The 24899-nt window shown below is 37.8% G+C and overlaps 1 protein-coding gene across 5 annotated transcripts in view; it reads right to left on the bottom strand.

Annotated features, from left to right (window-relative positions):
- Positions 1–24899, bottom strand: part of Pdgfd (platelet derived growth factor D) — a 240722-nt gene that overhangs the window by 150969 nt on the left and 64854 nt on the right. Inside the window, exon 1 of one of the 5 annotated variants that reach the window (XM_029482008.1) lies at positions 21550–23124. The exons of the other annotated variants lie outside the window; for them this stretch is intronic. Coding sequence (XP_029337868.1) covers positions 21550–21763 — 214 coding nt within the window. The 5' untranslated portion in view covers positions 21764–23124. Of the gene's footprint in view, positions 1–21549; positions 23125–24899 lie in introns of those variants that run through there. 5 annotated transcript variants of the gene reach the window in all.

Genomic DNA, 24899 nt, shown 5'->3' with positions numbered 1-24899 from the left:
AAAAAAAAAAAAAAAAAAAGAAAAAAAATAACATGAAATTTAGGAGGTTAAATTTAGAAATTTGTGTGCACTCACATATATGTATACACATGCATATACATATTTGTATGTACACAGATATGTATATATGTATATCTAAACATGTATATACATGCATATACATCTATGCATGCAATAACAATGAAGAGAGGGGCAATTAATTTGAAAGAGAGTATGGGAGAGTGTATGAGAGCATTTGAAGGAAAGGCAGGGAAATTTTCCTCAGATTACAAAAATACCCATGAAGAATAAAAGGACCTGTGATTTGTTTTTTTATATCAAAAACCTGTCTAGGACAGCCAAGGCTATACAGACAGACCCTGTCTCAAAAAAAACCAAAAACCAAAACCAAAACCAAAACCAAACCAAAACAAAACAAAACAAAAACCCCAAAAACAAACAACAAAAACAAGCCAAGTCATTACTCTCTCTCATACAAATAATTAAGATAAACATGTTATTGATAAGTTCACAAACATTAAATTGTTTTAAGAAGAGGGTAAGGCGAGGAAGAGTCTTGGCACATTGTATGTGTATGACTTGAGTAAATATCATTCCCTAAATACCAGGCTGAAGTAACTAAGGATAAATGGTGGCCTTACATTGCTTACCTGGACAGTGGTACCTGAGTTTTTCAACTATATTCACAATGGTTTGAATCATTACATGAGCTTCCTTTAGATTGTTCAGGCTTTTCTCACCATTGCCAAAACTGGAGGAAGTCAAATGGTACTATTCATTTTTTAAGAAGGCAGCAACTCAGACAATTATTTTAAAACAATATTCATGGACTAGTGGGATGGCTCAGTATTTAAGAGCACCTCAGATTAATCCCTATCACCCATATTGGGCCACAACTACCTATAACTGTAGCTACAGACTATTTGGTAGTTTCTCCTGGTCTCTTAGGTTTCTGCATGTGTGCGTGTAAACTCTACCATTCTCTATCATGTATACAGTGATAGTAATAATTAGAATTAAGAAAGAAATACCTTCCAATAGAAAAAGTGGATCTGAATCCTGAGAATCTGACTGCAGCTGATTTCATTAATGCATAACAGTAGAGGTATATAGGCCTTTTAGAGAGACTTTGTCCCCATGGTCTGAACTCACCACAGGAAACCTATGTGGGAGGACAGAGAGTATCAAGAGCATCATAGCACAATTCTCTATGGCCACCACCATGAATAGACAGCTACCACAGAAAGCACACGATGGCTGGATCTTTCTCCAGCCCATCTTCCAGATGGCCTAAGCTGAGTTCCCCATTCACTCAAATACCATTATGGAGGACAGGAGAAAGCGTACAAAATTGAGAATCTAATTCAGAACTTATCTATAATACAATGAAGAGAGCACATACAGATGCTCTGAAAATACTGAAATGCATGCATTTGGAACAATGTCTTTCTCTGCTGTCCCTTGCAGTGGGGTCACAAGGAGAAGCAGTGGGAAACTGCAGTGTTCTGTACAGGCAGGCATGCTGGGAGCACAGCTTCACCCCTGCTTACTGCTGAGTTGGGCATCTCTGGGACTCTGCACTTGTGCCCCCTAAAAGCATGGCTCACTGCCCTTACTGCTGGGCTCCTTATTTATCTAATGTCTCCCCAACACCCCAAGTTCATACTGTTCTTCTCTTTCTCAGGACCAGTGATGGTAGCCAAGTACCCAACCTGAGTTGTCCTAACTATATTTCTCTAAGTGCTCATTCTCTTTGTGTGTGCATCTCTCTGTCACTCTCTGTCTCTGTCTCTCTGTCTGCCTTTCTGTCTCTCTCATTCTCTCTCTCTCCTTTCTCTCATAATTTACAATTTGCCCCCACATCCTGATTCTACCCCACCATACTGGAGTGCATTTGCACCCCATCTGGACCACCCTGCCCTAGAAGCATTGCCATCAGCTTCTGGGATGGTTTTCCGAGTGTACCTATCTTCCTCTTTCTCCATCCCTGGAAATTTCCTCCAGCAGCCCACTGCTTTAAGAATGCAATCTAAATAGTTTAAGGAGTGACTCTCAGAGAAAATGACACAAAATCATTTGAATTTGAATGCCCTTGGATTGATACTTCTTCAGTTTCTTTGTAGATTCCATCGCATACTGAAGTTAACTAAATGTTAATGTTATCAATGATAACAGATAGCTCCAGGAATGCTTTTAATGGAGGACTACAGAGATAATAGGAGAAAGTCCAGTCAAGAGGTTTATCTTAAGTTCACAAACCATTAGTAGTATTTAGCTACATAAATAGAAAAGCTTTATAAACTACACAATGCTCATTTAAATTCAGCATTTGTATTTTTAACTTTAAAAACTATTTTTATTCAAAATGGTTATATCAACCTCTTTCTTCTCAGGTATCAGCTAATAGAAAATTGCATTTACATGACAGAATGATTTCCATACCTTCAAGAGTTTGGAAATTACCTTAAAGTGAAGTTGTCCTGTACTTGTCCCTCTGCTTCGTGGCTATTACAGTTGTTATGTCTCCTTTGTCTGACTGTTCTTCCTCCTACACTTGACACTGGGTCCCAGATCCTATCACCAGGCCTCATCCCTCTAAACCCATTGATATGTGTGTGTGTGTGTGTGTGTGCGCGCGTGTGTGTATGTATGTATGTATATATGTATATGTGTAGACCTGTATATGTGTATATATACATATAAACATACATGCATGCATACATATGTCTCACTGGATTATCGCACATTAGTTATAACATGAACTCCTGAGTTTCCTGAGTTACAATTTCAATTCTAGTTTGAGGACCTCATTTGTTTCTAAAGATCTCCTTTACAGAAGCTCTGTCCATTCTTAAATGTTGCTTATTTTATTTATGGATATGGATATGAGTATATGTCACCTGTATGGGAGCACCTGTGGAGGGCAGAAGAGTGTCCCAGATCCTCTGGATCTGGAATTACTAGTGGTTGTGAGCCACATGACATGGGAGCCAGCAACCAAACTCTACCTCTTTGCAAGAGTAGTAAGCACTCTTTACTGGACATCTTTCTATCCCCAAATTATTATTTGTATCTGTAAAAGCACAGTTCCTGCATTCTCAAAAGTTAATCTTAGCATGTGAATATTACTACATGCATAAACATAACCATGGCAAAGATTCAAAATAACTGAAAACATGATTTCATGGCACTCATGTATACTATAACATTTCTGAGAAGAATATGCACTTCTAACATGTTTGTCTGTGGTGTACAGGATCTCAAGTATAGGCCACATTCTTTGGATTAAAAATTAGTGAGACTGATATCATTATTGTTAATGCATATTAATGTGATGAAACTCCAGATGAGTTATTTAGTCTTACTCAAAATCTATGCCAAATGTGGGTAAATAAAGTGAAAAGAAGATAGCAACAGCATGCCTTCTGTGGAGACCTCTGTAAGGACGGTACATTTATGAAAATCAATAGTTGTTTCCTAGTTAGAGTTACTATTGCTGCAATGAAGCATCATGACCAAAAATCAACTTGGCTAGGAAAGGGTTTATTTTATTTGGCTTACATATCCATATTGCTGTTCATCATCGAAGGAAATCAAGGCAAGAAACTCAATAAGGGCAATAAGCTAGAGTCAGGAGCTGAGTCAGAGGCCATGGAGGGGTGCTGCTTACTGGGGCTTGCTCACCCTGCTATTTTATAAAACCCAGGACCGTAAATCCAGGGATTACCTCACCCACAATAGGATCGGCCTTCTTGCCTTCAATCACTAATTTGAAAAACACCTTAAAACCAGATATTATGGAGGCATTTTCTCAGGTAATGTTTCTTTCTTTCAGATACATCTAGTTTGTATGTCAAGGTGACATAAGGCTAGTCAGCCCAGTGAACCTGCCTGATCCCAAGAAAAGATTTTCAGAGATTGGCTTATTACATGTTTTGCCAAGCACATATGTCCTATAGTATATGATAATAAAAACTATATAACATAATATACACCAACAAAAGTGAATAGTAACTTGCAAATAATGCCTTAATAATAGTCACCATCCCATTTGTTTCCAGAGGTTAGATTACCAATTAGAAATCCTCTCATACCAAACAGAGCATAAGTAATTCAGTTACCACATATGTCATGGTCCATTCTTTCCTCAAAGAATCACATTTAAACATCTATTTTATTCAGATGCTGATAATATTCAGATTGTAATGTAATATTGAGCAGAGCACAGTGTTTGTCTATATAAGACAAGATCTTATTAGTTCTGTTTTTACAAGCTAGTGGGCTTTCAAATGTAATACAAATTCTATGCTAAAAAGGGAATGAATATAAATTGTTCACAAATAGAAAAAAGGAAAAGTAAAAGGGACCAAGGAAAGGAGAGAGAAGAAAGAAGAATGAGGTTGGGAGAAAAGGTACTTTGAAGTTACAAAAGAAAAGTAAAAACCTGTTTATTAAATATCAGGAATAAACTGTGCATTATTGTATTGGGATCACACAAAATAAAAGAAAAAAAGATAAAAAACAACCTTGTCTTACAAAATGTTATTGTTTAATTAGGAAGCCAAGAATTATTCAAGGCAGGATTCAATTTAATTGTTGAATGGGTGGTATGGGCAGTAAAGCACTGCAGAATGATGGAAAGAGTGATCTCTGAGCTCTTTGTTCATAATAAGTATACCAGCATGACTAATATTTCTGTCAATAAAGGCAATAATGCCAAGGATTATATGAGAATGAAGAGCCAAAGTAGCAAATCTTTAATGTATTAAAACTAATTACACCCTAAACTCAGATCAATGGATGATAAATTGGAGAGCTGAGCCTTTTAGTTTGTGAGTTGTTCCTTCCCTTGGAGAGAAGATAGAAAGAACATGGGCATGAAAGGCCTGCCCTCCACTTTATAACTTACCACAGGAACGGCACAACACTGTGCTTTACTTGCTAAGAACACATTTTGTCCACCATACTTCACCCACTCCTTACTGGGCCTTTCCATGTAAGATGGTATCATTGAAAGATAGAGAAGAGATAAAAGGATAGACAATGTAGGAACTTCCAGCAAGTCTCATGTGATGGCTAACATACATGGAAAGGCTCCTCTTTCCACAACCCATCTATCTATCCTACAACCATGATCCCAACATTAGGCACCACAGATTCATATATGGGAGCCAGGTCAGGTGAGTGAAACAACTTGGTCACAGGGAAAAGAAATTAAAAACGAATGACTTTAGATTCACCTTCAGATATTGAGGGTTAGACAGCTGAATTTTCTAAAGGAAAATGTTCTCTTAATCTTTTTCTTCAATCAATACCTAGGACTTTCTCTCCAGGCATCTCAGTGGCATAAATAAATCAGTGTTATCTTATCATTAACTTGTTGGGTTAAAACAACCAGTGATGCCTTATTACCATGTTGAATTAAAACATAGCAGAGATATCTTATTCTTAAGGTGTTAAATTAAAATATCTTCCTAGGCACTCAGGAAATAGCGCGCTGGGTACAGTGCTTGAGGACTTTTATCTATTCTGGGATCCAGGACTGGAAGTTCACTTCATTTTGTAATGGCCATCAACTAAAATTCACTGTGTGGCTATGGACCTCAACTTAATTATCTATTCACCTACTGTAGGTCATCTTGGTGGCTACCACACTTAGTCATGTGTGAAAAAAACTGCTAAACATTTATGCCAGAGTTTTTGCAAGGACATGAATTTTATTCAAATCCTTTCTCATAGTTGCCAAAGGGTTTGCGATTTTGCTTCAATCAGTTACTTTAAGAATAGATTGTCATGTTCAGTATATAAATAATATGTTAGTGGATTCAGAAGAGAAATTGGTTTTCATTTATTTATGAACTCTGACAAGGAAATATCCCAAAAAGCATTGTGCATAAGCTGGCAATATGCTGATCGAGTCATATTTTCAGGCTGCTGTTGATAGAAAACTTCATTGCTAATATTCTTGGTGTGAAGCAAAATTGCCTCTTTTATGTGACAGATTGAAAACCCCTGTGAATGAATGTTCAGCTTGTTATTTAATGTTTTGAAAAAAATAAGTCATCAAATGTTATTTTTCTTTCATCAGAAAACCTATAATTCCTATCAAATATCAAATGAACTGAGAACCACAAAGAATATACAGTCCCTGTGTTCAACTCTCTTCACCCACACTATAAAATTCCACTTTCATTGTAGTTATGGTGGCATAAACAAAGAAGAACACTTCAATCTTGCAATTGCAGCAGTGGATAAGAATATTCAGCTATAAAACTTCTGTGGAGTAAACCATGTTTATGAGGACACTGAGAGCAGCTGTTTACATGAGTCTTTGCTTTCTATTACAATATTCTGCATTTTACTTTCCAGAGAAGGACAGTTGATATCTCGGTTTGAGCACCATATTCATAAAATAAATTCCTAAATTCATTTTCTAATTATTAAAATTAGAAAATTATTAAAATTGATAACACTTGAAACAGCCAATTTCATAGAACTTTTATATTGATAAAAATTTCACAGAACATACTGAAAGCACCACAGATTTATGGCAAACACACATTAATGATTTTTTTTTTTTCGAGACAGGGTTTCTCTGGATAGCCCTGGCTGTCCTGGAACCCACTTTGTAGACCAGGCTGGCCTCGAACTCAGAAATCCGCCTTCCTCTGCCTCCCGAGAATGATGGTTTTAATTCACAAAATTTTTAAGATTTATTTTGTTATTATTGTTGCTATTTTTACTTTTTTTGCTTCTTAGTTTTTGTTTATATTTATTTTTAATTATGCATGTATGTATATTTGTGTATATGTAAGTGTTCATGAGTACAAGCACCTGAAGATGCCAAAAGAGAACATCAGATCCCCCAGAGCTAGAGTTATAGGCATTTATGTGTCACCTGAAGTGGATACTAGGAACAGAATAACATACATTTGACAACCACCTCTCCTGCCTCACTTGTTTATTTTTGCAAGGATATCTCCTATTTAGCACAGTCAAATTAGCAGTCTTCTGGTCCTACCTTTCAAGTGTTGGAATAAGCTTGCTACCTTTCTAGGGTCAATTGTTTCTTTTCCATGCAGCTGTCAATTGTTGATATCTACTTTCTCCATTGCTTTGCAATCAGAGCATATTAAATTTAAAATCGCTGTTTCCGTTCAAATCTGAAATATCCCCTTAGGTTCACGTTAGGAATTCTCATATTCTAGTTGGTAGCACTCTTCTGAAGCTTGAGGTGCCTTTAGGTCTTGCTAACATAAGTAGGGTAGGAGGGGATGGCATCTCAAGGTTAAATCTCTGTCCCATTCCAGCACGTGCTTACTTTCTGCTCCCAGGCTGGATCCTGTGAAGGGCCCACATGTGGAGGCATTTCATCATGCCTTCTCTGCTGTAGTGGATTAAAGTCCCTCTGAAACCAAACAACAAAATAAAATTTTCCTTGCTTCAGTTGTTTCTTAATGGGATTGTGTTACAGAGACAAGGAACGAAATTTTACTACAACATCTTTTCTACTGTTGACTTGCAAAGGACAAGTATTGACTCTTATCTAACTATCCTATAGTAGATGATACCTGTAGTAATACCTGACTGACAAAAAGCAACTCAAAGGAGGGATGGTTTGATTTGTTTACAGTTTAAGAGGACTGTCCATTGCCGGGAATGGCATGCTGGCAGGAGTCCAAGAAATCTGGTCATGGTGTGACTGGTGTGGAGGAACAGAGGGGAATGGCTGTGGCACTAGGTTTCAGATTCCTTTTCATTAGAGGAGGAGTCTATTCCAGGGAGCGGTGCCTCCACCATCCAGCGAAGGTTTTTCTACTCAGTCAAACCTATCAGAAAACTTGGCCAGGCAAGCTCACAGGTGTCTACTACAAGATCCCAAATCCAATGAAATTAAAGAGTTGTAATTTACCACCACAGGTGACTTCTACTCTAATGAGCTGAGCCTGAAGGGTTTCTACTCTGTTCTTGGGCTTCAAAGAGTCCTTACTTACAATCCAGTCGAAGATTGGCCTTTAAAAATCTCAAACAAGAGTCCTATCTAGATTTGCTTGTAACTCACAAGCAAATAGTTATGGTTATGGCATTTTTGTTATAGTTACTAAAATTTATCGTGACCTTCACATAAAATTTGCATATTGAGAGTTTTTTTCCATTGTCTATCTTAAAGGCCAGTACAAAGAAGGAGTGCTAGGTCTTATTTTATCACTGTGACTCATTAAAATGCATACCCATTAAAGAGTATTTTCTCTTTAACTGTTACTAACTGGAAAAAAATTTAGAATACCAAGTTTATTACAAATGTATAATATTATGTGCATTACAAAAATCTTTAAGGTCTTCATCAGTCATAACACCATGCTTCCAGCTGCTGTAATCCATCATATTTTATACAGTTTCACCTCATATTCAGATCATGCTAACCCAAGTCTTTTTTAATCTTTGAGATGTTAACAAATTAATTATAAAAGTTAGAAGATAACTGAAGTTGGTCATTTTAACCAGTTGAAAGGAGAGTTAGAAACAAAAAATAGATGCTAGTTGCAAATCAACATTCTGATCCAGCTAGTGGTTGGGGAAGATGCTGCATGGGAAAAAGTTCGTAGCAAGGTCAAACTAACTGTAAGGTTTCTATGAGACAAAAATTAAGTGGAAAAGTGTGCTGTGAAGATTTTCAGGACATACTAAAAAGTGATACGTCCCAGCAGAGTCCCCCATCTGTTGTTGTTTTCCTAAACTTTGAACATGTTCACTCTATTGTTTGTATTGGTAGCACTGGGCATCCTGATAGCTCAAATCAAAAATTTCAAGTACTAATACACAGAAAATATAACTGTAGTCTAAGGCTTTAAAATAACAACAAACTAAACAAAGAGAAAATATTGATTTTTTTTAGTATATGCATAGTAGTGCTTTCGACAGACTTCCATGACTGTAACAAAATGCCAGATATAACCATTGTAAAAACAAAAAAGATTAACATTGACAAACCATTTTGGAGACTTTAGTCCACAGTTGGTTGTTCTGTAGCAAAACAGTGTCTCTTAGCAGACAAACAAGTTGCTCACATTGTATTGGTTGAAAGAAAGACAGGAATAACTGATACTATTTAGTCTCCTGTGATTATGCATATCCTAATATTACCTAAGGGTTCCTGTTGAACTCTACTTAAACATTTGTCTACCACATATCAACAGGTCCAAAGGAGACACCCCAGGTGTAAACTTAGCACAGCAAATTTTAGACCTAAATGACCTAGCATGGAAGCTCACACTTGGAAGCAAGTATCCTAGGTTTCCTGTTTACAAGCACTGGGCTACTCACAGGAGTTGGCACATATATCTTGGAAAGAATTAATGATTAGTGTGAAATAATTTATTCTCTTAAGGAAAATCTTTCCTGATAAAGTAGAGAATACCCAGTTAAATTTGAATTTTGAAGAATGAGCAACACAGAAGTCCACTGTCCATTCTGAAGGGGCTACAGCATCTCAAATACCACACAGAGATTATGAATTCAGCACACAAGTGCAAATCGACTGACTCTTTAAGGCACAGAGTTCCTAAGAAGATCTGACAATGAAGAAGATGGATGCATAAGAGAATTCAGGCAGTCATTCTGTTTTCAGTTTTGGTGGTTTTTGAGTGTCCCCAGTGTTGAAATATAGAGGAAACATGTATGATAACACTGCTCACTGCACCTTTTCTTCCTTGAAAGACAAGGATGGAAAACAGGAAGAAGTGGTATAAGTTGACTTTATCTTTTCCCCCTAGATGCATAACTATGGTTCTCACAAAAAATGACCTGTGATATAGGACTGGAGACTTACAAACCTGTGGACATTTTTGAAATGAAATTTGAGCATGTGTGAACTTTCCTTCAGTACAAGCTATAGAAGAGCACATTTGTTGAAAAAAATGCAACTGATTGAAAAACCTGAAAGAAACCCAGTACTTCTAAAAAGAAATACAGCTAGTTGGTGTAGGTGAACACCCTAATTCCATCACTCCTGATGCAGAGTCAGATAACTTTGTGAGTTCAAGGACAGCATGGTCTACAGAATGAGTTCCAGGACAGCCAAGGCAACACAGTGAAACCCTGTTTTATAAAACAGACATCCCTCAAAAAAAAAAAAGAAAGAAAGAAAGAAAGAAAGAAAAGAAAAGAAAAGAAAAGAAAAGAAAAGAAAAGAAAAGAAAAGAAAAGAAAACCAAACAAATAACAAAACCACATGCCCTATCCCATAAATATTTGTCTGCCATGGAAAAAAGTTAGAGAAAATGATCAATTATTTCCTTTTGGCTGCCCCAGTGCTAAGAGCTGCACCTGCACTCTACTGCCTGGAACATGCTATTACTGACCACTTAGGAACTCAAGGTGAACAGATGTGGCAGAAGGCAATGCATGCCTTATGATACACTTTCTCTTATGTCTCTGCAGCAGATGTGGACCTTGGCCAGCAGTGGTTCTCTCCAAAGCTAATCACAGGCTACAGGCCTAAAGCATTCCCCAGCAAAAACTGAATTCACCCAGCAAGGCAGCTGATTCCTTAGGGGTGAAAGGAAAGAGGTGCTGTGAACTAAAACAATCCCTTTGAGCCTTGGGCCCAGGTTCATGTATGTGTAAAAATAGGACAGACATCATTTTACAAATATCTTTTCAGTTGAAAATTTTAAAAATTTAAATCACATTGAGAATTAATTTTTTCTTTGTTAAAAATTTTAATGCTTAACAATGCAGTGAGTCAGCTGTAAAATATTTTCTTATATTTTTATGGAATAGGAGTAATAAGGTCCATAATTTATATCTGAGGAAAGGCATGATATATTTCATCCCTGTAGCCATTCTGTATTTGTGCAAGGACCACACAGAACTAATGCTGCAGAAAGTGCCTGAGGAATGTGAGAAGGCTAAGAGCACAGACCACATGAAGGGAGGCTGAATGAGTGAAAGACATTCATCACTGCAGCAGAAGACTGACATCTGCACTCTGCTTGTGTAGAAAGATTGACAATCTGCCTCTAATGGATCCGTTCCCACAGCTTGCTTAAAGGTTCACTGGCAATATCCTTCCGGAAGCATCAAGCTAAAACATAGAGAGCCTCCACTACTGATGCAATAAATAATTATATGTCTATTATATAACCAAAACCTCCATAATCTTGATTCTAACTTATTGTGAAATTAGCACCACATTGAGAAGATGACCTAAAATCCAGGACTTGTGGGTACAACACATCATGGGAATTGAATAAGCTGTTAGATGAAATTGCAAGTCATATCTGTTAGGGTGGAGACGAATCTGGCTGACAATAAAAGAGAAGTTAATATCATATAATTGTCTCTAACAATATAACAAATTGATATAATAATACAAGTAAACCTTACATCTACATACAATCATTATGTAACAATATCATGTAACATCAGGCTCGTAAAATAACGATGACTTTTTTGTTCAAAGATGAAGGAGAAACTGAAGTGTAGAAAAGAGGTCTATTTCCACATGCTAAGGATCAAGCGAAGATTAAGAGTGCAAGGTGATCTCCTAAAATCCCACAGCTCTTACACAATCTAGAGCTCTAGATGTCTGACAAGACAATGGTTTCTCCCTGTCTTGGGTTCTGCAGCTTCTCCATGGCCCCCTAATTATCATTGATCATACACTAGCTTATGAAGAGGTCCTCCTGTTACACTTAGTTTTGTCAGGTTCATGTGCGCACACAATGCATTAGGATAGTTTCCCTCCATTATTCTCACTTACTCCCCTCCTCCTACTTCTATCTTTTACTTGTGCACAGTTACTACTGTTTATGTTTATGATCCCCGCAGCCAAGTTGGACTCCTCCCCATTCTCCAGCCTTTCCATTCTCTCTTCTGGTGTGCCTTGGAGGGTTGCTATAAACACCCCATTTTGGTTGAACACTCCAAGTCACCCTCAGCCATTAATGAAACTATGAGTCTTTCTACCCAAGTGCCCTCTGCTGAAAAGCTTGACATTTTAGGGGAGAGGACAGAAATGTTCCTATTTTCACTAATCAGAATACTTAAGATCCACTCAAAACCTCCACAGTGTCCCCTGTGCCTAGATACAAAAATAGCAAAACAGATCCAGAGTTAGTAACTTGAATAGGAATGGCCACCAGAGACTTAAATGCTTATATTGAATGCATCAGGGAATGACACTACTTGGGAGGGATGTGTGCTTTGTAGGGGGAAGTGCCTCACTGGGGGTCAGCTTTGAAGTTTTAAAAGTCTAAGCCAGGCCCAATGGCTCTCTTTTCTTGCTGCCTGATGGTCTGGATGTAGAGTCCCCCCCCCCACCCCTCCTTCTCCAGCACCATGTCTGCCTGCTTGCTGCCATATCCCCACCATGATAACAAATTCAATTTCTAAAAAGGTAAGCAAGCACCAATTAAATGTTTTCTTTAATAAGAGCCCCCATGGTCATGGTGTCTTCACAGCTGTAGAACACTGGCTAAGACACTAGTTTAAAAATCAACATGAATAGTATTCTGAGCAACAATGCCTCTTTACATAAGTTAGAAATATATCACCCCAAGGGATGGTTTTATAATTAAACGTTTCTCCAGTGGGGGAAACGTCACACATTGTAGCTTCTTTCAAGAAATTACTGCATATGATATAGCACTGTGTCAATGGCACATAGGTAGAAAATTACAATTTTAAGAAACATTTACAAAAATACATATTGATAATGTTGACGTTTGTGACTTTGTAATCAGTGTGCAGAGTTACAAGAAAATTGTATTAGTACAAGAAGTGTGATAATGAAATAGTTACCTTGAGTCTTTAAAATTTTGTTTTATACTCTTACTTTCTGGTACTTTTATTATTGACCCAAGCAAAGAGTAAGTTTCTCTACAGGTGGGCTAATAATGTGTCTAGCACTTTCTTGTGGCATAAAACAAAACTTCATAAAGAACAAACTTAATAGACTAAAAAAATTATAAAATAGATGTTTTCAAGTATGGTCATTTTTCTCCACTGTGCTTCCTGGGACAAATAATTATTTGGCTTTTCAGACAGTGGAGTCTCACATGCTTGTAAAATTTACAATAGCCCTTCTGAAAGCATTTGACTTCTTTGAGAGTACTTGATACATATTCACTTACAATGTAAAGAAAAAAAGAAAGAAAAAACTAATACATTTTGTTTATAAAATTTTAGGGGTATGATAGAAAAGAGCTATGAAAGATTTGACACCCCATAAAATTTCAAAGTTCCTGTAAGACAAAAGACACTGTCAACACAATAAAATGGCAACCAAGAGATTGAAAAAAGATCTTTACCAACCCTACATCTGATACAGGGCTAATATCCAATATATACAAAGAACTCAAGAAGTTAGACTCCAGAGAACCAAATAACCCTATTAAAAACGGGGTACAGAGCTAAACAAAGAATTCTCAACTGAGGAATACCAAATGGCTGAAAGCACATAAAGAAATGTTCAATATCCTTAGTCATCAGTGAAATGCAAATCAAAACAACCCTGAGATTCTACCTCACACCAGTCAGAATGGCTAAGATGAAAAACTTAGGTGACAGCAGATGCTGGCAAAGATGTGAAGAAAGAGGAACATCCCTCCATTGCTGGTGGGATTGGAAGCTGGTACAACTACTCTGGAAATCAGTTTGGTGGTTCTTCAGAAAATTGGACATAGTACCTGAGGACCCAGCAATACCACTCCTGGGCATATACTTGGAAGATGCTCCAACGTATAATAAGGACACATGTTCTACTATGTTCATCCCAGCCTTAATAGTAATAGCCAGTATCTGGAAAGAACCCAGATGTCCCTCAAAAGAGGAATGGACACAGAAAATGTGGTACATTTACACAATGGAATACTACTTAGCTATTAAAAACAATGAATTTATGAAATTCTTAGGCAAATCGATGGAACTAGAAAATATTATCCTGAGTGAAGTAACCTAATCAGAAAAGAACACACATGGGATGCACTCACTGATAAGTGGATATTAACCCAGAAGAATACCCAAAATACAATTCACAGACCACATGAAGCTCAAGAAGAAGGAAGACCAAAGTGAGGATAATACTTCAGTCCTTCTTAGAAGGGGGAACAAAATACCCATTTCAGGAGATACAGAGACAAAGTGTGGAGCAGAAAATGAAGAAAAGGCCATCCAGAGACTGCCTCACCTGGGGATCCATCCCATATACAGTCACCAAACCCAGACACTATTGTGGATGCCAATAAGTGCTTGCTGCCAGGAGCCTGATATAGCTGTCTTCTGAGAGGCTCTACCAGTGCCTGACAAATACAGAGATAGACTCTTTTAGTCAACCATTGGACTGAGCACAGGGTCCTCAATGGAGGAGCTAGAAAAAGGACCCAAGGAAATGAAGGGGTTTGCAGCCCCATAGAAGGAACAATGTGATCCAAGTAGTACCCCCAGAGCTCCCAGGGACTGAACCATCAACCAAAGAGCATAATTGGAGGCACCCATGGCTCCAGCCGCATATGTAATAGAGGATGACCTTGTTGGTCATCAATAGGAGGAGAGGCCTTTGGCTCTGTGAAGACTTGATGCCCAGTGTAGGGGATTGTCAGGACTGGGAAGCAGGAATGGGTGAGTTGGTGAGCAGGGGGAGGAGTGAAGGGTTATGGGGATTTCAGAGGGGAAACCAGAAAAAAGGGATAACATTTGAAATGTAAATATAGAAAATATCTAATAAAACATTAGGGGCATGATAGAAAAGAGCTATGAGATATTTGAGGCCTTCTGTGGAATTGTTGTGATGAATTTATACTCAGAAACAGTCTACCCTCAGAAATCTGAGTCCCTGTAGAGAAAAAAGGCAGGCACATTTTCTCCAGTTAGGTGTTTTCTTTAAAATTTACTTATTATTTTAGTCAATGGGTGTTTCACTTGTATTTCTATAAATGCAGCACTTGTGTGCCTAGTGCTCATGGATGTCAGAAGAGAACATTGGATACCCTGGGGTGGAATTCAGCATAATTATGAGCCCCTATGTGGGTGCTGGAAATGGAACACAGATCTTCTGTACCAGCAAGTGCCTTAATCATTGAGCCAATTCTCCATCCCCTGGTTAGCTGTTTCTGTTTTTAAACTGAGTGTTTTTATGTTGAATGGGTTTTTCTGGAGCTACTGGAAAGAACTCAGATCTTTTTTATCTTCATCCTCCCTCTTCTTTGATTGATCTTACAAATCAAGGGTATGTGAGTGGTCATCAATAGCATGGTAGAATGACCACAATATCTTTCGCATATTCTTTTTCTTTTATCTCATTTCTTTTCAAATATATCAAGCTCTTTAATGTCTCCATCCCCTCTCATTCAGACAATGATTTTACTTCTTCTACCTTTTGTCTAGAATCTATCTCCTTTGAACACAATCCTCTTAATCCAAATTACCTAACTAAAAATGTGGGTACAGAGATTAAACAGAAAAATACTCAAAAATCGATTCTCAAACAGAAATGTTCAACATCCTTAGTCATCAGGAAAATGTAAACCAAAACAATTCTGAGAATCCACTTTATATCACTCAGAATTGCTAAGATCAAAAACTCAAAAACTCAAAACAAACAAACAAACAAACAAACAAAAAAACCAGAACATGTTGGTGAAGCTGTGGAGCAAGGGAAAAACTACTCCAGTGCTGGTAGGAGTACAAACTTGTTCAACCACTCTGGAAATCAATTTGGCATTTTTTCAGAAGATTTGGAATAGTTCTAAATCAAAATCCAGCTATATCACTCCTGGGCATATACCCAAAAGATGCTCCATTATCCTACAAGGAAACTTGCTCAACTGTGTTCATAGCAACTTTATTGGTAACAGCCAGAAAGTGGAAACAATCTAGATGTCTCTCAAGTGAATAATGTATAAAGTAAATGTGCTTCATGTACACAGTGGAATACTACTCAGCCATTAAAAACATGGACATCATGAATTGTGCAGGCAAATGAATGGAGCTAGAAAATGTTCTCCTGAGTGAGATAACCCAGACCCAAAAGGACATACATAGTATGTACTCATTTATAAGTGGATATTAGCCACAATGTTTAGTATAACCATGACAAATAACAAGAAAGGCCCAAGGGAGGATGGGGAGAGGCACCAGAGGTTCTCTGAGGGTGATCTAGCAGTAGCTCCTAGCAGTAGGGGATAATGATGCTGAAGTGGCTATGTAAGTGGGAGGACTCCGGAGCTATAAGGATGGCAACCCACTCAAAAACCATTCAACCCAATATGTGTCCTGTTTATAAGATGTGCAGGGACAAAGATAGAACAGAGACTGAGGGAATGGCCAACCAATGACTACCCCAAATTGAGATCCATCCCATGGGCAAGAACCAATCCCTGACACTATTAATGATTTGCTGTTATGACTGCAGATAGGAACCTGGTGTAACTGTCTTCTAAGAAGCTCCCTCCAGCAGCCAATGGAAAGAGATGCAGAGACTCACATCCAAATATTAGATGGATCTCAGGGAGTCTTACTGCAGAGTTGGCAAAAGGATTGAGGTACCTGAAGGAGACAGGGACTCCACAGGAAGACCAATGAAGTCAACTAACATTGGGGGCTCACAGAGACTGACTCACCAACTAAAGAATGAGCACAGGCTAGACCTACCCCCCCCCCCGCTGGACATATGTAGCAGATGTGCAGCTTGGTCTTCATGTAGGTCCCCCAACAATAGGAGTGATGGCTATCATTAAGGCTGTTGCCTGCCTGCCTATAATGGACTACTTTGGCTGCAATGGGAGAGGATGAGCCTAGTGGCACAGCAACTTGATGTTGGGGGGTGGGGGGATGACACAAGGAGGGGTTTCCCCTTCTCAAAAGAAGAGAAAGTTGGAATGGGTGAGGATTTGTCTAAGGGAGTATGTACTGGCTATTTTTGTGTCAACTTGACACAGCTGGAGTTATCACAGAGAAAGGAGCTTCAGTTGAGAAAATGCCTCCATGACATCCAACTGTAAGGCATTTTCTCAATTAGTGATCAAGGGGGAAAGGCCCCTTGTGGGTGGGACCATCCCTGGGCTGGTAGTCTTGGGTTCTATAAGAGAGTAGGCTGAGCAAGCCAGGGGAGGCAAGCCAGTAAAGAACATCCCTCCATGGCCTCTGCACCAGCTCCTGCTTTCTGACCTGCTTGAGTTCCAGTCCTGACTTCCTTTGGTGATGAACAGCAGTATGGAAGTGTAAGCCGAATAAACCCTTTCCTCCCCAACTTGCTTCTTGGTCATGATGTTTGTGCAGGAATAGAAACCCTGACTAAGACAGAGTACTAGGCTGATCTTGACTTGTAAAGTGAATAAATAAATAAATAAATAAAGGACAACAAAGTGAATAAATAAGTTAATCAAAACAAAAATCAATTCTCTTTTAATCTCACTCACCTCTACCTGGTGTTAAAGTTCTTGATTTTGGGAACAGCCACTCTTGTCTACAGCTTATCCCTCTTCACCACAGTCTTGCTTTAGCGCCACTACATGTAAACTATTTTCATTCTAAATCCATTGATAAACCTAGGTGGATATGCTCTGGTTGTTAATTTACTAACCTTGTCTTCTGCACATGTAATATTCCCTCTTATCTGGTTAGCAACTCTTCCTTCCAGCACAGGCTCCCTGGTCTCCTCTGCACACTTCCAGTATCATGTCCTTGAACTTCTTTCTCTAATTTAAATGTGTGAATAAAAGGATTTTTCAGGGGACAAGTTCTGGCTCATTCTTCACCTCTGAATAATAATCACCTAGGCTATTTTTTCATGAAACAATGATATTCACACTTCAAAGTTCCATGGAAGTAAAAAATTTATATGCCTAAACACCTACTTGAGATGCTTTCATTGCAAACTTCTGCTTTATAAAATTAAACTGTTTATCATCTCCTAAAAGGGTTACTTCACTCTTTTCAGCAAACAGGATTATTGTCAAACCAAGCTGTTTGTATGAGTTACTGTCTGCTGCTGTGAATTAAAAGATCATCATCAAAACTAATTTCAGAAACAAAGGGTTTATCTCAGCTAGCCTATGATAACAGAAGGCTAAGATCAACAATGGAAGGAATGAACTGTTGATCAGATTTTACCCACTCACAGGAATATGAAAGAACGAGCAGGAAGTACAGTAAGGCTATAACACTCAAGGCCTACCCACCAACATACACTTGCTCCTACAAGGCTCCCATTTCTAATGGATCTACAGCATTCCCCAACCAGCAGCATCTACTGGTATCAAGTGTTCAAATTCATGAATCTACTGGGGGATATTTCTCATTCAGACCTGTGCACTGTTGAAAACAAAAGGCTTTTGAGACTTTTCTCTAGCCAATGTTTTCTAATCCTTTGCCAAGTCACACTGTTTCTATGAGCCACTAACTGCTTCTTTGTTTATATATCTATTAACACACATACACACTTACATGCACAGGCACATTCACACACACATTTGAACATACACTGATTATCTACTATTTTTTCATCTCTCTTTCAATGATAGTGCCACACTTTGCCAGATATTTCTTTCTTACATGAGTAAATAGCTCCACCCACATTTTACCCATCAAATCAACAATGTCCAACGATATTCTTACAACACACATCAGGCCATGATCCTGTTTTAAAAGCTTTTGTTTTATTTTTTGATATTTCAGCTAAAGTGAGAAAAAATAAAATTTTCTAAGTAGAACCCACAAATCTGCATGATCTTGTAGCTTTACTAAAATTTACAACCCTCCTGCCAGCCAGCTAGAGGATAACATGTGTATAAAATGTGATGAGCAGTTCTAAGCTTCTACTGCTTGTTCCCTGCCTTCCCTTCTATTGTATACTCTGATCCCTCTGTTGCCAAACTGGTCTCCTTCTGCTTGCTAGGTTCCTCAGGTTAGCATCTGTCTGCTCATTCTTGTTACTGTAGGTTTCTGTTTGGAAATCTGCCTCTCTTCCTAGCTCCACTAATGCTTAGACTCCTAGCCTCATTGACCTCTACACTCTTAGCCTCAGACACTTCCACCGATGCTTCCAATCCTGATTGGAACTATATACCTTCAGACAACTTCTGTGACTAATGATAAGACCGAAGTGGAATCCTCAGTGTTTTTCTTACCACTTCACTTGTCTGTGTTGCTCATCTAAACTAAAAGCCTTTGGCGAGAATCTTCATTTATTCAACATTTTATATTCAACCATAGGCACAGTGCACCTAACATATATCCCAAAGTTATGTATAACATAATAAATAAAATGTACATGATGATTTAAAAATACTCCTTTTAAAGTAAGCTGAAACCTGGGCTCTACAGGGGCAATTTGTGAGTTTCAGCCAGGTTAAAGTTCCTGCAGTCATGCCTAATGGTCCCATTGTAACATGTGATTTTGTCCAAACATCCTCTGATTATTTGGGGGACAAAAAAAGAAAATGAGAAGGAGGAGGAAAAGAAGAAAGTAACATTTAATTTCTGAATTCAAAGCACATTGGATATGTAAGAAATACCCTCTTCATTTTCCTTTAAGTTTCTCTCTATAAAACACTTCACTTCACAGGAAAGACAATCCTCCCAGTAATGAACACTGTGCATGCAGACTTCATTACTGTTAGTGTTTAGAAAGGACAGACAACTCCAGTCTCTACAAGAGAACCTTCTACAAACTCCAATGTCATCTTTTATCTCTTCATATTTCATAGTGAAGATGAAATTCATGCTACCAATATTCAAGATAAAAATGTGAGTTGACTTTATTTGTTCTGGTGCAGTTTACTCCACAGATCCTATGTGGGAGCTGTAACTCATCTCATTCTCCCCCAGGGGCTTGAAAGAATTGATACAAAACCAAAGATGTGCCTAAACATATCCTCCCAGGAATCACTTAGGCACTTGGAGCTTAGTTCTAATCCTCTTGTTGGCACTGTAGTGAAGATTTTTGCAGTATATCCCTTGCAAAGATAATAATTTCAATGTGAATATATCAATTAAAGTTTATTAAATGAGCTACAATTTGACTTGTCTGTAGGAAATTAATTGCTCAAAAATCTAAATTTCTAATTCCTGTTTTATTTTTCCTGATAAAGGGAATTGTTACAGGGTTGGAAAACAACAACAACAATAACAACAACAAAACCAGCTCTCTTGCCTGTAACTATTCTAGAAAATGGGTCAAATGGCAGGAAAAGGTGGATAATGACAGATAAGCTCTATAATATTTACATAATTTATGTTGCCAGAAACCAATGCAAGCATACAAGATTGTATGTATTCCACTCTTGAGTTCCTGTTATGTAATTGTCTTTGTTTCTCTATGTCTCCTTCTCTATCCCCAATCTATCCATGCTTATGTGTAGGCACATTAGAAAATACACCAGAGAGGATGACAAATACCCTGAAACTAAAATTATAGGCAATCACGAAGTACCCAGTGTGGGTGCTGAGAATTGATTCTGGGTCTTCTACAGGAACAACTTGTGTTCTTAAACCCCAAGTTGTCTGTTCAGCTCTTCAGATTTCATTTTTAGAGTGAATAAAAAAAGGACTGAACAAATTATAATTATCTATAGTCTCCAAACTTTCTTTCTCCAGCAAACGTGTTGAGACTATGAAACTTAAGACAGCAGTCTTGGGATTGGAAAGGATGCATGAGAGTCAGCTCTTTGGTTCAACATGGACTCATCCATGTACTCAACTCTACATGTACTCATTCATAGGCCAGGCTGTATTAGAGTGAGGTTTCCTGGGTTACCTCATTCCTGACTGGCCAAGCTTTAACCATCTGAACACTAATGAAGAGTGTCATTTATCATTTTATACTCTTAGTTTAAATAGCAATTAAATATCAGGCTTATAGAAGCTTGGTGAATTAATTTACTGTTATTCTTGGTAAATTACCAATATTTTAATTTTTCTTGTTACTAATTAATGAATCTCCGTGTTTCTTTTTCTTTGTGTGAGAGAGGTTTTGTTTGGTTTTATTTTGTTTTCAATACAAGGTCTTGCTATGTAGCTCTGGCTGTCTTGGAACCAGATCAGGATGGCTTTGGACTTATGAAAGCTGCCTGCCAAGAGCTGGGATTACAGGCAAGAGCCACCATTCGCAAACCCTAAGTTCCTAATCAGATTAGTTCTAACATATTTTATTTTTAAGAGGGTATTCATTCATCAATTATCCTGCATTGTTCTTTTTAGCATTATGTTAATGTTGATAACTATATTCTTGTTTTACATTATATTAACTATGATATTTCCTTCCCAGATTTGACTTTGTCCATTTGATGTTATTTGATTACTCTAATAAAGACATAGCTTTCTGTTAAAATTTCTTAAAATAAGTGGATTTCTTTTATAAAATGAGTGTCATTTATCATCAACATAAAACTGCATACAACTGGAAATTTTGGGAAAACGTATCAATGGCACAATTTTATGCAATGTCATCAGACTTCTTAGACAGACTGATCCACAGAGGTAAATCACATGAGGAGAGTGTGACTGAACATGTTAATATAAGTAAGATCAGCATTTCTTTCCACTCACCACAACACAGCTTTTCAGGATAATTGTATTTCAAATGGTCCGGCCTTCCATTGGATCTGCAAGCCATCATTCCTATAGCAAATGAGGCCAAGCAGCTTGTTCCAGTCCTTGGCAGAAGCCGCACATCCAGCAAGGCTATTGGTTCTCTGTGTAGTGCTGAGTGGAGAAGCTTATGTGGTTTCAAAGCGTCCATCAGCTGCGCGCCTGAGCACATATGTACTGAGACAATTATTACAATATTAATATGCCAGTTCAGTAGTCACAGTGAACAGAAAGCTGTGGTTTCACCTTTCAAGAAAATACCAATCATATGTGTAAGGATTTCTATTCTTGTAATGCAGCGGTCAGACCTGAATGATTCCTACATTAACTAGAAACACTATGGCATGCTCTCCTCACAGTTCACTTTAGACAAGTATTAACAACATCTCCAAGTTAGGGGTGCTAGAGAAAGAGCTCAGACTTTTAAACAATCCCACCTGCAGTTGCATGATGCTTAGAAAACAGTTAGGATCCAGGACACAAATACTTCAATATATGATAAAACTATATATAGGTTGTATTGAACTATCATCAAATATTTTTTTAAAATTAAGTGACTGTATTTAAAGGGCTGTCATGGTGACCTTCAACTGTGCTAAGTGATAGACATCTCTATAGATCCCCACACTCTAGGAGGGAAGTAATGCTATTTTCCCCATTTTAAAAATACAAAATGGCTATTTACTAATAAAAGCATCCCAAATCAAAAACACCTGGAATGTAAAATGTTTTAAGACAGATGAAAAGCTCAGTGACCAGAGTATTGAAGCAGAATGAGAGATCAAAACATACAGGTTGGCTGTGTGTGTGTGCACATGTGTGCATGTGTGGGCACATGCATGTTTGTGTGTGTGTGTGTGTGTGTGTGCATGCATGTGGGCTTGTGTGTGTGTCTCTGTTCCTGTGTGTGTATCTGTGCATGAACTTTTGTGTTGCATGGAGTCCTTTGAGATTGAGGATGCAATTCAGGCATTCAAACTTGATTGGCAACAAGCACCCAGCTTACCAACCTAGAAGTATCATTCCTAACCAGATTTCTAAATTTTATTCCCAACTGTACATAATCCTTAAAAAATATAATAAATAATTAAACCCAAAATTTCAGTTTTTATGTACTATCTGTGGAAAAAGGTAACATCTGGATTTTAAAACTTCTCAAATTTCCCCTATTAAGGACTTCCTTTTTGTACTTTACCATATGTACCAGCATAATGCACTATAAAGCATAACACATGTTAACATTTAAGGTGCCAATCACTTGAGTGCTTCCTACACATGCCCCATACAAGCCACACCCCAGCCCCTTGAAGAAGCACTTCATGATGATCATTCACAAGCATGAAAACTGGATCAAGATTAGCCAGAGTGACTTGCCTGGATCACATACTTTTCAGCTAGCATTACATTTGAACCTAAGCCTCTGACTGGAAAACTGATCTTCACTTAGAACTATAGGGGAACTGAGCGAAAACACAGGACTTAAACTTACATGATTATTATAGGCTACTGTCCTTGATATTATGTTTGTTAGCAACTATCTCAAGTGACATGAGCTAACTGCAAGTCATGGGCCCTTATAAATTGCCTAATGGATAAAGTAACCTTGTTTAGACTCAAGGAACATAACTGGGAACACACTGAAAAAAAGAAGTAAAATAAACCAAGTTTATGTGTGTAAAGGGAACTGTTTGCCCAGTTCTCTGTCTAGCTCACATAAAACTGTCTATAAAGGAAAGAAAAACAGAGTATCTGTGTCTTCAGTCATTCAAACTTCCTGGTTGTGAATGTCTCCATATTTCCAAATGCTGATTCAGGTTCACGTGCAATTTTTCCCACATGCCAGTGATATTCTGTATAAAAGTGATGGCTCACAAATTTCACTGGCAAAAGCCCATAATTTACAAAATATTAGTAAAAAGTGATATCTCTAGCAAAAACAGCAGATGGACAGCAAAGACAGATAAACTATAAAAACCTACCCTTCGTAAGAATGGTTAGAAGGTCTTAGGTTTCTCTAGAGAAGACATTGTGATTATCAGAGAAAGTTTAACTTCTAAGTTGGTTACCCAGGAATTAGTATTATGAGTCTGAGACAAAGCTACACACAAGTCGGAAAGGATTATATCTGGTTGATAGGAATTTTTTATATATGTTTTGCTTTAAAATTATGATTTGTTTGGTTTTGCTTTATTTTATTATATTCTTTAAAAATAGAAATGATGATGAGGTAAAATATGTGAGATGCTTACACTGAGAGTTATTTCAGAAATAGTATTAAAGTGTAAAGGATTTAGCAGCACTGTAAGGAAGTTGAATCACAAATGCTCACACATGTAGTAGAAGTTCAGAATTCTGCCTTTTTCAGATTAAACAATTGGCAGCAAGGTGAAAGCAGTTCGGGATTGTGTCTTGAAAAGCTTTGTAAGTTCTAGTCTTTAGCCAGGACAGCTGTAAACAAGATGAGGTAAGACCAAGTTTTCAGTCCTCAGTTGCATTTATTTGAAAAGTTCTTCATCAGTCTGTTTTTTGTTTTTTGGTTTTTTTTTTTATGTTAAAGAAAATTTATTTAGACAATACATGCATTACATAAAGATAGTGAAGAACATTATATATGGTAAGTACTTGGGTAAATATTATCCAAAATACTATTTGATTGTGGGAAGTTATTATGTAAAAATAGACTTAAAATTACATATGCTAATAAAAATTATTTAAACCTATTCTATAAACAAGAAAGAAGGCTCCTTGAAAGCATTCTAAGATGAATATTCTAAGATGAAAGGGAAAGGAAAATTTTTTATTGGATATTTTCTTCATTAACATTTCAAATGCTACCCCAAAAGTCCCCAATACCCTCCCCCTGTCCTGCTCCCCTACATACTCACTCCCACTTCTTGGCCCTGATGTTCCCCTCTCTTCCCAATGATGGCCAGCTAGGCCATCTTCTGCTACATATGTAGCTAGACACATGAGGTCTGTGGGTACTGATTAGTTCATATTGTTGTTCCACCTATAGGGTTGCAGACCTCTTCAGCTCTTGGATACTTTCTCTAGCTCCTATATTGGGGGTACTGTGTTCCATCCTATAGATGACTGTGAGCATCCTCTTCTGTATTTGCCAGGTATTGGCAAAACCTCACAGGAGACAGGTATATCAGGGTCCCTTCAGCAAAATCTTGCTGGCGTATGCAATAGTGTCTGCGTTTGGTGGCTGATTATGGGATGGACCCCCAGGTGGGGCAGTCTCTGGATGATCCATCCTTTCATCTTAGCTCCAAACTTTGTCTCTGCAAGTAGTTCCATGTATA

This window comes from Mus caroli, chromosome 9, assembly GCF_900094665.2.
Source record: "Mus caroli chromosome 9, CAROLI_EIJ_v1.1, whole genome shotgun sequence".
Taxonomy (NCBI): Eukaryota; Metazoa; Chordata; class Mammalia; order Rodentia; family Muridae; genus Mus; species Mus caroli.
This window is presented reverse-complemented; position numbering and strand designations above follow the sequence as displayed.